A 16,743-nucleotide genomic window follows, 5' to 3' on the forward strand; every position below is an offset into this window, starting at 1 on the left:
ATACACAGTGAAATGTGATTTGTGTATAGCCCTGGACTCTGAAAACCTATTCTGATGCCACTACCCAGAGCAGCCTGCCCCCAGTCTGTTCTTCAGAAAGATGGCAAGAGAAAATGTGCTTGCCCATGGGAAGCAGGGCTGGTTCTCATCTGAGTTTAGGCAGCCACTGGTGCCTCTGCTGAACCCCATGTGCAAACATAGGTCTGTACAGTAGCAGCGCACAGGAAAAAGAGGAAGAGCAAGACCGCCAGTGGCCATCTCCCCTACAGCTCTGCACTAGTGCCCTCCAAGCAGGCTCTCCAGAGGATTGTGCATGGCTCACCCCAGGACAACTGCAAATTACCTTCCTTCCGTAGTCCCTGTTCTAGTATCAAGGAAATCATCACTCTTCCCATTGACATCTTATTCTACAAAGAAGTGATTTAGCAGCAGCTTGAAAACCAGCCTGAAACTAACCTATCCCTTCTGTCCCTGTGCAAAGATGGTCACTTACTCATCCATACTGGCAGCTCCTGTACTCAAAGCTGCAACTGTAGGGCAATCTGGGAACTCCAAAGCACTCTGCATTCAGGCGGACAGTGGGGGAACCTCCAGACATGGGAACAAGGCAGAAGGCCTCAGGCCTGCTGTGACTGCTGTGTATACCCAGTGGAAGGAAAGCGCTGTCCATGGAGGACAGGGACTGTGCCACTTGAAGTCCACTGCCACTGTAGAAGTTATTTTTATTTTCCTAAGCACATTGCAGAGTTTCTGAATGAACGAGCATGCTGCCTTCTCTGTGGAAATCAAGGGTGAGTGTTGGCTCATTTTCTTAGCCAACTGCTTCTGCTGCTTTGGTTTTCTTAGACATATTTTATGATAACCAGATGGGTGTTTTTGGCATCCATGGATTTTATGAATACACGAGAAAGCCTCTTTGAAAAATATTCTACCTGCAACAGCCTACACTGACAGACTCCCGCCAGAGACCCATTGCCTTCTTTTACCTTTGCAAGTGTATTTTATTTTAGTTACATTTTGTTCAAGTTTATTTTTAGGTTCCTGCTACAAAAAAATTGTGTATTTAGCCTTATTTATCTCTCTCACTTCTTTTTCTTTCTGGAAGCATAAAAAAGTGAACACATACCCTGTCAGTGGGGTTGGTTGCTGAGCCATTTGGGGGTCTTTACCATAGGTTTGGTGGAGACTTGGTAAACAGTTTGGACCCCCTGGGGTGCTATCAAGCAGCCTGGGCTGGTGACCTTGGTATGTTTTTTTGACTCAGTATGGCTGGTGGTTCTGAGTTCTCGTTTTAGCTGCGTGTCGATGGGTTGTGTAACATTGAAGAAGTCACTCTCCTGGTTGGAAACGCTGTCTCTCTCACATGTAGAATCAGTATGGTAATGCCCACTTTGCAGGGAGTGAGGAATGAGTTAGATGCCTCCATGCACTTGTACCCACTGCCAGACCAAGACCACTGAGATCCAGGATCAGGTTTGCCAGGGTTCAACAGAGAGAAGGGGTTGGTTCTGGGTACAAGAGGAACTGGCTCATATCCTTGTGGGGGACAGAAAGTCCTACAACAGGTTGTCTATAGGTTGGAGACTCTGGGAGCAGTCTGAGGCTGATGGGCTGAAAACCTTGGACTGAGGACACTGGGATAAATTCAGCAAAAGGTTCGAGACTCTGGAGATGTGAGGTCAAGGGTGGGTGGAGTTGTGAAAGCAAGGGTGGGAGAAATGCTGGAGAGTGTCTCCAGGGACACTTCTGTGCTACCTGTGAGTTAGGTGATTGGATAATGTTGAGAGCTGTGTGTCCCAGCTCAAAGGCCAGCTCCTCTGCAGCCACGCACACACCTTGTCAGTTCTTAGATATATGCTCCTGTGGCCACTGTGGCCGCATTCTCTCCAGTGCTAGTGCCTGCTTTTAGCTGTCATTTCCCAGTTGTCATGATTGTGATGTTGTAGTTGAATTGCAGAGAAGTGTTATTTTAGCATGCAGAATCACATCCTGAAATTGCCCACTGCGTTTCTCCTAATGGAAAGATTGAACACTATAAACGGTAGCTGTGAAGTTCTTGTGACAAGCACATGTCTATTCATGGCTCAAACCATTCTTCCATGCCCTCCATCTTAATAGCACCGGCAAACTCCTTGGTCCTAGTAGGCTGCCTTCATCCATCTGTGACTTTTTCCTCCTGTCTTCCTATTAATTGCCTGACAAATCTGTTTTGCATTCTGTTTGGGATTGCCTGTGTTGGCATAAAGACAGGTAGGACAATCACATATCATTTCTGTCCTTCCCCACCTCCCAAGCTGAAGAGAGCTCCTTCTAAGTGTGTCCTGTGACAGCTTGTCCCAGTTCATCTCTTTTGCTTCTGCAGCTGCCCTGTCCTGTGTTCAGCTGCTCTTCCCCAAGCTTCTGCCCGAACGGAACTGGAAACAACCGGCCCATGTATGAGGCTACCTGTCTTTTCTACCTTCCACTGGCTTAGAAAGCACAACCCTTCAGCCCTAGGCAAGTTTTGTGTGTGTGTGTATGTGTGTGTGTGTGCATATACACACACACACAAAGTACCCATGTTCCAGAGTTTTTCAGCTCCAAGGCATTGCAGATGCATATTTTCCCTCTTTCCTGGTACCCACTGTTCCTTGATTTGGTTCCTCATGTTCAGCCCTGGATAATACATAGCAGACACAGTTCTCAGGCCATAGAAGGTTCTGGGAGTCAGAGGGAAGGGTTGCTTTCACTTAGTGTACCCGGGGGGAGGCACTGTGGAAGGGACACAGGCTTGTGGATGTTGGGGCATCTGTGATGGTTGTCACCAAGGTGAAAAGCTGGACATGGCAAGCAATGCATTTTGGTAGAGTCTTCTATTCCCCTTGCAGTGGCCAGTCTGACTGGAAGCTGGTCTCCGGTGTCCAGGGGAGCTGCTTTGACTTTGGTTGGACCTTTACTGAGTGTGTCTTTCCTTGAAAGCCCCACTGGAACTTCTGGGTCATCGTTCACCATGAAAACCCGCTTTCCCTCACTACTCTGGAGAAGGAATCTGCCTGCTGAGGGGTGTTGTTACCATTGTGAATGAATGCCCAAGGAAGACCCTCCCACCTTGTAATTAAACCAGGGAGTTGATAACTGCTATGTTCCATCCTGTTTCTACTTTGAGAAACAAAGCAAACCCTGCCTCACACGACACAGTCATTTTACGTGGGACTTCTGTCTTTCTTCCTAGATGGAATCAGCGTGAGCGGCTTTCCCATGTCCAGTCCTTTCCGCCAGGTCGTCCGGCCCCGAGTGGAGAGCAGACCCACCAACCCATCTGAGGGCAGCAAGACGGGGGACCTTGGCCACCTCAAGGTTAGTCCATCCTCTTGGAGGCACAGGCTGCCCGGACTCTCCTGGTTTCTGCCAGAGCCCTTTCCAACTCAGCATTTGGAGTACTGTTCCGACGGAGATTGGAGGTGTGAGGTTGAAAACGGTTTCTCATGTTTTTGTGTCTTGTGGAATTTCTGGACAGCAGTCCTGAGGCTGCTCATGTGCCTTGTACTTGGGGTATACAAGCTCTTGTTTTGCTGTGACATAGAGTCTGGGAAGGCAGGTATGCCATTGAGGACCGTGAGCAGAGGAGGTGATTTTCCCTTGTCCCTTTTGTTCGAGAAATGTGTTCATTGCTCAATTCTCAGTTTGGATCTTCACCTCATAGCATTTTTCTTAATCATTTGGCAACTCTTGCAGGTGCTGGTTTGTAAGTCCACAGTTAGTAGAGCTCTCTGTGTGAAGCGGGATGGGCAGGACACAAAGGCCGGCAGGAGTAGAGCTCGGTGTTTGTAAGGAGGGTGTGAATACGAGTCCCAGCCGCCAGTTCAGGCCCTGCCCAGGCGTGAAGTGCACAGTGGGTGCTACAGGGCTCTGAGGTGTGACTGGGGAACAGGGACAGATCCACCGTTTAAGCAAGGATGCTCATGCCACCCTGTTGGCATGCTGTTTACCATCCCCATGCCACAATGTGAGTGCGCCATTGGCTGAAGGGGCCAACAGAGGAGCTCGACCTGACTACTAAAGAAAATGGAGATTAGGAAAGAGGAGTCTGGGTGGCAGCTGCTAGCCCGGGAGCCAATCTTTGGGTTTTGCCTTGCGTGAATTACCTGGTATCTGGTCAGGCTTAGATCGGTTGCTAGCTTCTATTGTCTAGCCCTCCCCCAACTATCACTGGCGGTCAGTAGCTACCTTTTGAATCACATGTTATCTGCAATGCTCCAGTATTATCAAAATGGGACAAGGGCTCTGCCGAGTGCCCTCCGAGAGGGTGCAAGCTCACGGAGCTGGCTGAACTCTACAGACCCAAGTTGGACCTTGCCGGGCGCCACTACAGCTCCCACAGTGTGGCTTGTTGGAAGCATAGCAGGATCAGACAGAGAGAAGGGGCATGGCCATACGAGAGCCAGTGCCCTGGCGCACACCACCACAGCTCTTTCCCCACTCTGTCTTCTGGTACTTAAACAGGCCTCCTTTCCACCTCACACCTGCATGTCGCTTGCTGGAAGGAATGCTGGAGTCTTGACAAAGCCAAAGCTTGCCAGGGACGCTGAGCCTTTGGCCCGTTGCACATTGGTTTTGGAGGGCACCTGCCCTCCTTATAAGCACCCTGTCTCTTGAGACTGCAGCTCGCAGGCATAGCAGCCACAGCTACATCCGTGGCACCTCACAGAGCAGTTGAGGATTGGCCTTCAACTTTAGGAACTTGGGAAAAAGTTGGAAAGTGAAGTCAAAGTAAGCAGAAAGGAAATAATAATAATTAAAAAAAGCAGAGAAGAAATCAATGAACTAAGAAACAAACAGAATCCCTAAAATAGACAAAGTAACCAGCAGGTTGTTCTTAGAGAAAGTCAGTGAAATTTATCGACTTCTAGCCAGATTGATTAAGGAGTAATTATGTAAATTACCAGTATCAGGACCGAGGCAGGGAGCCTCTGCACAGGCTTTGCCGAGATGAGGAGGATAAGGGAGGCACATTAAGAACCGCTTTATGCAGAGGATGAGATAGGTTAGCAGGTAGCTCTGCATCCATCAAGGAAAGAAAGTTCTTGTTAAAACCTTCCCACAGAGAAGCTTCCAAAGGGAGAGATAATAGGACATCTGTGTAAACTACTTCAGGAAAACCACGAAAGGAGGAATACGGCCAGTGGGATGGCTCAGGGCTAAAGATACTTGCCGTGCGTGCCTGACGACCAGGGGGCAATGCCTGGAACCCACATGAAGGTGGAAGGAGAGGACTGACACTTAAAGATTGTCCTCTGACCATCACATGTCTCCTATGGCATGTGCGCTTTCCCAGCTGTCACATACAATAGTGATGATGATATTATAATAATAACAATTAATAATAAGAAAGAAAGAAAGAAAAAAAGCAAAACAAGAAGAAGGAATAAGACAGATTCTGCAGAAAATCACCACACAAAGCAACACATCACCACTGCAGACTGTCCCCCCGACAGCTTTAACAACTCTAAAGCAGGAGTTAAGCTTATGCTGCCTAAAAGAACATACAGCATCAACTGGGCTCATCTGTGGAAGGCAAGGTTAGCTTAACATCAGAAAACTCACAGGTGCAACTCTCCCATGTTGATAAACCAGGAAGGGAAAGTTAAGAAAGCAACTTCATTCATGGACATGTGTAGCACTTAACAAAGTCTGGCATCTAGTGCCAGTGTAGTCTCTGCCATCTTGGAATAGAGAAGAGCTTCTACTGTCTGACCAGCTACTCTGATGCTTCACAGGGCAAGGCTTGACCTAGGCTCTGCAGAATCCCTGTGATGTTCTCTCAGCGCCACACAGAGATGCTGGCTTTAACATGAACAGCTAGATCTTTCTTGAAGCTCTTACATGCTTTTGCACTTTAATAATTATAGTTAAAAATAGGTAGACTGGAAGATTTTACAAAGAATTCAGGTTAAGCAAATAGCATTCTTTCTTTTTTCCTTCCCTTCCCTTTCTTCCTTCCCTTCCTTTCCCTTTCTTTTCTGTCCCCTCACCCCCTTTTCTTTCTCATGTGTGTTCCTGCTCTGCTGCATCTGGAGGAGTCAGAGAAAAACTTGTATAAGGATTAGGGTTAGTGTGTGTGCTTGTAAGAATTAGTGTGCATGTGCCATGGCATGCGTGTGGTCACAGGACAACTTGCAGAGCTCTCTCTTCTCTTCCACAGTGGGTTAAAGGGATTGAACTCAGGTCTGGAGCTTCCACAGCAAGTGTTGGGTCTTAATGTAGGCCTCCTTCTGCCAAGTGGGCAGAGAAGGGGTGTGGTAGAGGTAGGGCAGTACAGTAGGCAGTCCCTGAGCAGGAGGCATCAGAAGAGGAGCTTCTTCAACAAAGGGCACTAGACCAGGCTGCAGTGCAGGGTGAGACTCTGCAGACAACATGGCGACCGGGACATTCAGATGCCCTGGAGGAGATAACCATGTAGACAGTAGTGAAGCTGCCACTGTCACCTGCCTCAATTCCAGGCACTCACTGGGTCCCTTGTGGTGCTCACACTCCACCAAGCTGTGTCATTCTCACCACTGACTTTGGAGGCAGGCAGGCTCTCTTTCCAATGAAAACACGGTGCCCTGGGTGCAATGGCTGACTGACTAGAATCAGTCCAGTAATTATGTAGAAGAGGTAAGATGGCCCCCAGACATCCAGTTCCAGCCTCAGGCTCCAAGTCTTCTAGACTGCTGGCAACTCAGGGAGGTCAAGCATTGAGCCTGCTGAGTCCAGAGAGGAGGGGACCAGAGAGGCTCTGATGCCCACCAGGGGCCTCTCTGTCTTCCAGGGCTACGATTGCTCATCACTCAGCAGAAATTAGGACATATCTCCACAAGGTGAAGGGAATGTCCAAGGCCAGGCAGCCTTTAAGAAGAAGTTAAATCTAGCCCAGGTACTTCTGATTCCAAGGCTTGTGCATAAGTCATTTCTACCACACCACAGTGTCTCAGCCTGCACAATTTCTGTGCTTTTGAACTTATTATGGGATACAGAACATCCTCTATTGATTCAGGCTATATTGATGAAATAGTCATGTCTAAGCCTTTTGGTCTATCTGACCTCACTTTCCACTCTGTGTAAGGCAGATAATAAGCCTTCCTCCCTGCCCTTGTAGGGAGGGAAGTGTCTGCTATTAGTCCTGGTAGATAAGAAAAGCTCACAGAATAGCAAATCCAATTCAGCTCCAAATTATTTCTAATCTGTCCCAGTGATAGTTACAGAGACAGGGAATTTTCTCTGCAAAGTTTAAGCATAAAAGCTTCACAGGAATCCTTTAATCTGCTCAATGATTTCAAAACTTAATAAGAAATTTAGAAGGGAGAACTGGCAAGAGAGCCCGCTGTCTGTGGAATTCTAAAACAAATGCTAAGAGAGGCCAAAGAACCATTCCTCCAGATCTAGGTAGCCCAAAGCTGAGACCTTTTGTGACCACGGCTCTTGTGTGAAGCCTTCTGCAGCATGTATGTTTGTGTGTGGATTCATGTGTAGGTGTGTGTGTGTAGAGGGCATGTGTGTGGAAATCAGAGAATAACCTTGGGTGTTGGTCTTACAGTGTCTTCTACACTGTAGTTTTGTTTTGCATTTGATTATGCATATGTGTGCATGTCTGTTTATAAGCATGCATGCATAAATGTAGGTTCCCTCAACACCAGAGGAATTGGGTCTCCTAGAGCTGGACGAACAAGCACCTGTGAACTGCCTGGTGTGGGTGCTGGGAACTGAACTCAGATCCTCTAGAAGAGCAGGAAGGGGTTTCGCCTGCCAAGCCATCTCTGCAGCCCCATCCCTGCCTTTTGTTTGAGAAAGGGTTTTCCATTAGCCTGGAACGTCACCACGTAGGCCAGTTGGTCCATGTGCTTCCAGGGGCCCTTGTGTCTTCTCTTCCCATCTCTGCATCGCTAGGGTCACGTGTGTGCACCACCAGGACAGGCTTTTTGAAGGGATCTAAACTTGGGTCCTCATGCTTGCCAGGGCAGTGCTGCCCCTATTGATCCATCTCCCTAGCCCTCTGGCAGCTTTTGTCCAATTCCTGTGTTCAGCAGCTGGTGAGCAGTTAACCAGTACATTGTCAGTTCTGGATGCTAATCGCAGAGCCGTGCACAGAGTCTGAGTCACATTCTAGCCGGGGACGAATACTGAAGAAGTAAACACCAGGTTGTGATGCCTGCTGAGGTCAGGCACAGGCGGAGACGGGTGCGACTTCTGTTTCTGGTTTGGAGAGAAGGCCTGCAGGGGTTCACCACAGCCCTGGTGAGAGAGGGACAGGTGTACACAGCTCCTCATACTGCGGGTCACTGACGCAGCGGGTCATTATTTGCTTGCTAACAGAAGCTGCCAACATTTGAAGAATTCTTATGTCAGTTATTCCCCCCCCCAGGTGATTGCAAGTTAATTAAAGATAGAGACTTCCTAGACTTACTGACGTCTTCATTCCCCGCTTTGCAAGGGACACACACACACAGTATATACTCTCAGGGAACGTGGAACTGATCAGCCAGAAAAGTAGTGAAATGGCTTCCAGAGCCACGCTCCACTCCCTGGGGCTGCTGTGCAGCTCTTTGCAGTAGTTTTAGCCTGCCCTACAATTGCCTGGAGGGCTTGCTGAGGCCCGGAAATGTGTGTTTCTGGGATATTCCTGGGTGATGCCAATAAGGTAAAGACCTTACTTTGGGGACCGTTGCCTAAAAAAACGGAAACATTGTTTTCCCCTTTTAGTCTTTATTATCAGTAGGACTGTTTTCCAGATAGTTTTTTTCTGTGTAGCCCATGCTGTCCTGGAACTTACTCTGTGGATCAGGCTGGCCTCAAAGAATGCAGAGATCTGTCTGCCTCTGGCTCCCAAGTGCTAGGACTAAAGGCATGCGCCACCACCTTACCTTAAGAGGGCTTCCTGATGTACCTCACAGAGACGGGCATATGGTAAAAACAGGAGCTCATTTTGAGGTACTTCTATGACAGACTTATATATAGTACCTGGGTACCCGAAAGGCATTTTCATAATCATTTGTCATAAGACCCTGACATAAGCACATAATTAAAATTAAGTCTAGGCTGATCTGGTCTCATCTGGAAACCTCTGCATAGTGATATGAAATCCTGCCTGCTCCAGCCCAGATGTTCTCACAACTAGGATTGATGGTTGCACAGCAGCAGAAGCCATCCAATCTTTGAATCCATGACCCTGTGCTGCAAAGGGCCGCACGGTTCATCTGCAGGGTCCCCAGGGACACAGGGTGCCTTCTCAGAGCCAGGCAGATCTTGTGGGACTATTACCGTGAGCTGGCTTCTGCCATCACCTTCAGGATGATTGATCTGCAGACAACGGGCAAGAGCCAGACAGGAGAAGAAAGCGTGCACTTTTATTGCATTCTTGCAATAAGCAAGAAAACTGAGTTAAGTCTGCCATTTGGAATGACTGACAGTAAGCAGTAGGTTTGCTTTGGGTAAGGACATTTAGGTGACATGATTAGTCCCTTAAAATCCAAAGCCGTTTAGAGACTACATCAAATCAAAATAATTCTTATACACCCCTCCACAAGTATCTACACTTTATCAAAGAGGGCAAGACAAGGGAGGAAGAACCCCCTGTTTATTTGATGTCAGATAGACCTGAAGTAACCCCTGCTTTTAGCCAGCTTTGTCACAATGGACAGGTTCCTTCAAGTAAGTCACCTATGAAATGAGGATGAGCCTTTATACCCTAGCTAGAGTGCCTGTAGTGAGGTGGGTTCCACAGATCCCAAAGGCAGAAAAGGACTGCCTTCCTTTGGAAGGAGCAGATACATGGCACCACATCTATGCATGGACTTGCTATGTGATCTCTTGGAACTCAGCAAAGCTGTTGGCCATCTCCTTCTCCATCACACTCTAAAACCCCAAAGTTCCTCAAAGGCAGTTCCTCAAAAGGTACTCTCTCCTCGCTCCCCGTGCCAGGAGAGAGTCTGGCTGCACGTGTGTGGCCAGTAAGTGATTGTTACCACTAAAGGACAATGGGTGGCTAGTGAAGAGGTGGGCAGAATGAAGCAGAGAGCGTTGGCAAGGAAGGCTGGGCGAATGACAGGGCCTACGTCAACACACGGGAGGGGCATTTCTTGGACATGTTTGGAACAATGCTGTGGTAATGGTCTGGTAGCAGATGAGGTAAGGAGATAAGCCAAGAGGATAAGTGGGGACTCTGTACTGTGTCGTGTGGCATGGAGCTACCTTGAGGCTGTATGGGACTCAGGACTACATGGTTTTGTTAGTGCTGTCAGCCAAAACTCGAGTAGCTTGGGTTTTCTTCCTTGTATGCCAAGAAAGGGAAGAAACAGAATTACCAAGTGTCCATGAAGGGAATTTGAAGAAAAGAAGCAAAAAAGTAAAAACAGAAGTGGATAATGCATAAAACAGTTGGAAGCTGTGGAAAAGGCCTTAGCTGACTTTAGGAGTTCTGAAATGTAGAAGATAATTATTTTTATCTCAGTGCACCCTGTATCCCTGATTTGCTGAGATTAACAGAGAAATCCAGGAACCTGAACTAAATTTTCTTAGATGCTTCCAAATGGTCATGTGGGTTTTTCAATCTAGCTTGTTAATAAGATGAATTAACTCATTTTCGAATGTTAAACCAACCTTGCATTCCTGGGATAAGTTCTCTTCTGGTCATGATGTAGCTTCCTGCCTTGAAACACACATCATATTTAGGAGGAAATCTGATATGTAGGATTTGAGGGTTGCAGAAATAGGTTGGCCAGAGTTTGAATAAGATAGAAGGATCAAGGAGGGACTCAGCAGCATTCCTGGGGGCTGTAACATTTATCAGTCGTGAGAGTCAGCACTGAGAATATGAAGAGACAAGCATAGCTTCAAGGCAACATGGGTACATATGGTGCAGAGTGTAGGGGGAACAAAGCAGTGGCCCGTGTGTTCTGATCATGCTGTCCAGCTCTGCTTTCCTGCCTGCCGGGATGCCAGTCACACAGAGCCTGAGTGGGCGCCTGGACGCAGACTCCTTGCCCATCTTACATGCATTCCTCTACTTGTGTTATTCCCTTTCATTTTTAACGCGTTCATTCAGGGCATGCCTGATCCAAACCCTCCATTTTTGCTGTAGCCAGTGAAGGGTTAGTCTCCTGAGAATTCCTGCTTAGGTTTAAGTTTATAATCACCCGATTTTCTCTGTATCACGGCCCTTAAACCATGCATCCCGAGTTAGTGAGCCCTGCATAGTGCCCTCTTACGAATGGTGCTTTTACTGATGTCTTTGGTTTTCCTAGGTAGCATAGTTTTGCATTTCTAGTCTTATAAATCTAGAAAAAAAAAACATATTTCCGATGCTTTTAGAACTCCAGCTCATGCATTGTACAGTATGAACTGCTTTTGAAGTCTCTTGAGTTGCCAGGTAAAACTTCCCCTGTTGTTGTTACTAAAAATCTCTTAACTCCTAGTGATGCTAAGAATCCTTTTATATTGAAATTATTGTTTATTCTTATTTTTAATTGGCAGCCTCAATATTTTTACATGATTTAATAACTCTGTTGGTATTAGCAGAATCCATGTCATCTTGAACAATTTGTTCCTGGAAGGGCTATAGCTCAGTGTCTGTCAGTCTTACGATGCTGGGTGCTGTGCATGCCCCTGGGGGCATTTCTCATGTTAATCGGTCTATACATGTTTTGTGATTTCAGTTAGCCTTACTTCTTCCACACAAAGATTTGAGAAACTTGCATATAACTGACTGAACTTTTCTTTATAAGATTGAAGCAAGCACTCAAGTTTTAAAGAATGGCATTGCTTTTCTGGATTCTGAAGAATCAAGTGAAGATATATGCAGGGAGAAATGATTGTCACTTTGCTTTCTAATTTGAAACTGGCATTCATTTTTATCTTTTAAAGTTTTTTCCTAAAAATATTTTTATTAATTATACAATATTTTGATCATATTCACTCCTTTTCTTCTGTCTGACTCCTCTCATATACATTCCTACCTCCCTTCCCCCACCCTAAATTTATGTTCCCCCTTTTAAATAAAACAGTAAGTTCAATTTGTGTTGCCCATATATTCCTGGGTATGTGGCTAGCCACTAGAGCTTGGTTGACCTAGCTCAACTCTTAAAGGAAATTGACTCTCCCTTTCCCAGAAGTCCTCAGTGAGGAGCGGGAGTACACAGTCCCCTCCCACCTCTACACTGGAATGTTCACTGGCTTGATCTTGTGTGGGTCTTGTGCAGGCAACCACAGCTACTGTGAGTTCGTGAGTACTGTTTTCCTGTCCTGTCCAGAAGACACTGTTTGCTCCTGGACCTTGGCTCTCACTCTTTCCATTCTCTGTTTTGTGATGACCCCTGAGTCTTGGAGCAGGAGTGATTTAGACGCTCCCCCCTGTGGCTGAGCACTCACCTGACACATGTCCTTTGTACTTTCACTCATTACGAGTAAGAGAATTTTTGAGAAGAAATACTTTTGACATTGGAGGTGGCTGTCTCACCAACATTGGGAATGGATGCCTTGGGTGGGATGACAAGGCCCAAATCCCAGTGGCATCTCCTTTCGCATCGGAATATTTCTGCGCTGGTTCTTCACCCATTATACCTGGCTTTAAAATCCACTGGCAGTCTTTGCCTGAGTCAGTAATGCCATGTTTGTTCTCTAGAAAATGCTTTCTTATTTCTGCTTCTCGAAGGTGTCCTTCTATAAATTAGAACTCAACTTAGCTCATCTGCTGGGGCCATTTGATGACCCAGAAGCACATCCCCAACCTTTATTTCCTAACTCAAAAGGGTCTTCAAATTCTGTGGCCCAGCTTTTAGCATCATCACAGACACTCGGATTTTTGTCGACTCAGTGTTTCAATCTACTTACAGTCGCCATAGTCATTGCTCGGATTATCACAGTTTGGCCAGAGGGAGCTTTGTTGAGTTGGTCTCCGTGGCCTTTTGGCATGGCCATTAATCTGTAGAAGGCTCAATACTTTGACAGTAGAGGGTGAGCTGTTCTCATCTCGCAGCAACCTGTGACGTCAGCTTCTTTGCTCGGGGTGGGGGACTTGAAGCTGAGGAGCAGGCACTCCTTGTGATAGCTAACATGGTTAATGCGGCCGCTAGGGGGCATCATCGTGTGGAAGACTCTCACATCCCTGCGAGGGATGTCCTTTTCTTCCCAGGCCTTCCCTTCCCTGCCACACCCGACCTGGTCATCCGTGAGTGGAGGGTACCACCCTCCCTTTTGTCACGGATCTCTGCTGCAGACACTGCTGTATTTGTGCCCATCTCTGGGCCTCTGCGTAGAGCGAGGTGCCGCCCTGTGCCTGGGCCCCACACTACCATACCATCCTTTTCCGTATTCTTCCCATTCGGTGAGCCCAGGGGTGTAATATTGACTTAGTGAGTGGGAGTTGTTAGGTAAGAATGCCTCCAGCACCGGAGTGACTCAGTAGAGGTAAGACTGTGCTTTTAAATTTAATATTAAGACCTGCCATCTGACAAAACCTAGAAATTGACAGTGAGAGAAAATATTTGAAATCAGAACTGCTCTGGGGAGACGGATATAACGTATGCAGTATGCACAGTGGGCATTGTAGAATGAGGGCGAGGAGGCACTCTTTTTCTGGAAAAGTTTAGGATAAAATTTAGAAAACATCAACTAAGTGTTTTTTTTTTTTTTTTTTAAACTGAGGCATTCCTGGAAAATTCCAGAACTTTCTCTTTTCTTTCTTAAAAAACAAAATAAAAAACGTTCACTAAGGCAGACAAGAAGGTTAGTAGTGCTTAGCGAGGAAGGGCAAACAGGACCTTCCTCTCAAGAGGCCAAATCCACAGCAATGGTTCTCAGCCTTCCTAATGGTGTGACCCTTTAACACAGTTCCTCACGTTGTGGTGACCCCTAACCATAAAATTACTTTGTTGCTTCTTCCTAACTATAATTTTGCTACTGTTACAAATTGTAATGCAAATATCTGATATGCAGGATATCTGACATATGACCTCCAAAGAGGTCACAACCCACAGGTTGAGAACCACTGGGTTGGACAAAGCAAGGGGCTGTGGATCAGCATGCTCAGCTTCAGGGTCACTCACCCCAGCTAGCGCTTTGAGAATATCAGCTACCACCATTGGCGTTTCTGCAAGCCAGTGGGAGACACAGACGAGAGGATCCCGTTGCAGACCTCCTGGACCAGGCTGTGCATTTTAACGACTAGACCATTCAAGTCTGAGATGTATGCTTTGCTCCTTGCCTTGAGCCCTACTCTTTGTTCTGGCCTGGCATCCCTTCCACGAAGCCCTCCTTTCAAACCCTTGCCTCTTCTGCAGCTGCAATATTTCGTCTGCTGTGCTGGCATCATTTGTCCCCTCTGTCCTTCTCGCTGTCACAACTTCCCTTTTGAAGCGCAGTGTCTGGCATGCTGAATATACTCAATAAATGTTTGCTGAACAGAGTGATGTTCTGGGTCCTAGGGAAGTACCTGGGACCACATAGAAGAGAAGCAGGCCTTGCCATTAGGGACTCTCAGTGCAGAGACATGCATGAACCAGAGAGTCCGTTAGGACCCTGGGTGCTGCTACCATAAATGCACAAAGGTGACATGCAGGCTGGGTTTCTGGAGCAGGGTGGCATGGGTGGAGCCCTGACTGTCCCCGCCACCCCTGGCCACTGAGTTTCTTCCTTACTCTTCTGCACAGGCCTCCAGGGGAACAGTTGTCCTCTGACTTGTCAAGCACCGGGCTTGGTCACAGTAGCAGGTAACAGCCAGTTCATCACAGGTGTCCTTTGAGCATCCAGAGAAGACCCCTCTGAGTCCTGAAGACCACTTGCTCTGTCCTGTCATTAGCCCATGCAGGCACCCCACATTGGATCTTGGCTTGTTTCCTGTGTCCTGTGGTCCCCTACCCCCACTTCATTCTGTGCTCTTGAACAATACAGGTACTTTAAAAAGCAACACGAAATTCATTAAATAAATATCCCTAAGGGTTGGATTGGGGCCCAAATGTCAATACATATCTAGCACAGAGAGGAAATTAAAACTCACATCAGTGCATCTCATCTGGATCACCCCAGTAGCAGGGCAGAAGAGTCCCAGTGGCAAGGCTGTTCGGTGTAAATAGCAGAAAGCCCCGTGGGCTCTCACCAAAGGTCCATCCTGTATTCCTGCTTCATTTGGAAAGTTACTGTGCTTCTGGGGCCTCGGGTCACTCATTGCATGGGGTGAGGGTGGAATAGGCTAGGCTGTTTCCCTTGTAGATCTTATACAAGGATAAGAGAGAAATAATGGAGATTTGTTTTCAGTTGCTGCAGCGCCTTTGTATTAATGTCAAGGTCAGTTAGGATGATCCATTCAGCGCCTATCCCTAGTGTAGTCCCCAAACCCATGCCAAGATGTCCCCAAGTTTTTATCTCTCTCTTTTTATTCCTTCCTTGAATTGCATCTCTTCTTCTTCCTGGTCTTCTCTGCCCTTCCTCCCCCCAACCCCCAGAACCCAGTTCTCTGGATCCACTTTTCACCAGCCCCTCAGTCTCCAGGACTCTTGCAGCCTGTACAGTCATTCCTACGTGCCCCCCCCACCCCCCCACCCCCAGCATTCCTCTGCTTGGTTGTTGCCGGGACACTGTGAATAGATCCGTGTTCCCTCGTAGGTCCCTCTGCATACTGTCAAATGGCGTGCCCTGCACACAGGCCTGGCTGGGCTGGTTGTGCATGTGTGGGCGGGGCTGACTCTGCACCTGTGCATCTTGAAGCATCACACAGCAGCTGCTCCACAATCTGGGTCTCGAAAGGTAGAGAGAAACCCTGGGGCTGAGTTTAGTGCCTATAAAAGGTTCAGTTACTTCAGGCAGCTTGCAAGGTGTGAAGGGTGTGGCCAGGGAAGGAAAGCAGAAAGGTGAGTCTGAGGGTGAAGAGTCAAGAGTCTTCACCATCTCACGGAGTTTGGATTTTAAGTGAGCGCTCTTAAGGCGTCAGCTAAGAGGGCAGTGTTTTCAGAGTTCACTTGAGAGTGATGGCTCCAGATCCCTAGGCCTGGCCCACACTTTCTGATCCCACTTCCTGGCCTCTCTCCAGAATGTCGCCTTATGTAAAATGATGAAACACTGGCTTCCACATATTTGGACCCTGCTTTGTACTGTGTGCCTTGCATACATTCTTTGACTAACCCTGAGAGGTGTCACCAGGTTGATGTGCAGTGACGGTTTGCCCCCATCACACTGCCTGGGGGTGGCCCAACTGCCTGACCATTCGTGTCTGGCTCCCACTGAGCCCCTTCCTCTCTTGAGAATGCTGTGGCACTGTGGTTCCCCAGAAGTAAGTCGAGAGGGTCCTTAGCTTCTATCAAGCTTTGTGGGAAGACACCATCTTCTCCCATAGCTCAAATCTGAGTTTTCTAGAGGCCTAAGGGACAAACAGTTTTGTCCTAGGAAGGCTTGTTGGGTTCATTTTCTCAGACTCATGTTCAACCGACTCCATTGAGGAATAACCAATGCCCCTGTTAGGAAGGCATTTGGAACTCATGTCCACATGCAAAATGCGACGATGCATCAGTTGTGGACTGAAGAGAGTACTGAGAAAACTTCTGGGCACCTCAGCAACAGAGATGGGTGCAAGGGAGGCACTCAAAGCCCTCCTCACACCGGAAGGTGTGCTTGCCTCTGTCAGATTGGTAGAGCCATTTATTGGAAGTCTGGGAGAAACAGCCAGAGAATAGTAGCTCTACTAATTGTTATCAGTTAATATCTTAGTTCCCTTTTTGTTGTTGTAACAAGATACCCAGG

The 16,743-nt window shown here is 47.4% G+C and overlaps 1 protein-coding gene across 2 annotated transcripts in view; it reads left to right on the forward strand.

The window, feature by feature from the left end:
* The window catches only part of Trappc9 (trafficking protein particle complex subunit 9), a 448,636-nt gene that overhangs the window by 143,912 nt on the left and 287,981 nt on the right, over nt 1-16,743 (forward strand). For both annotated transcript variants that reach the window (XM_055626329.1, XM_055626330.1), the window contains one exon: nt 3,212-3,336. In XM_055626329.1, coding sequence (XP_055482304.1) covers nt 3,212-3,336 — 125 coding nt within the window. The remainder of the gene's footprint in view (nt 1-3,211; nt 3,337-16,743) is intronic.

The sequence above is a fragment of the Psammomys obesus genome, unplaced genomic scaffold (genome assembly GCF_907164565.1).
Source record: "Psammomys obesus unplaced genomic scaffold, mPsaObe1.curated_primary_1811, whole genome shotgun sequence".
NCBI lineage: Eukaryota > Metazoa > Chordata > Mammalia > Rodentia > Muridae > Psammomys > Psammomys obesus.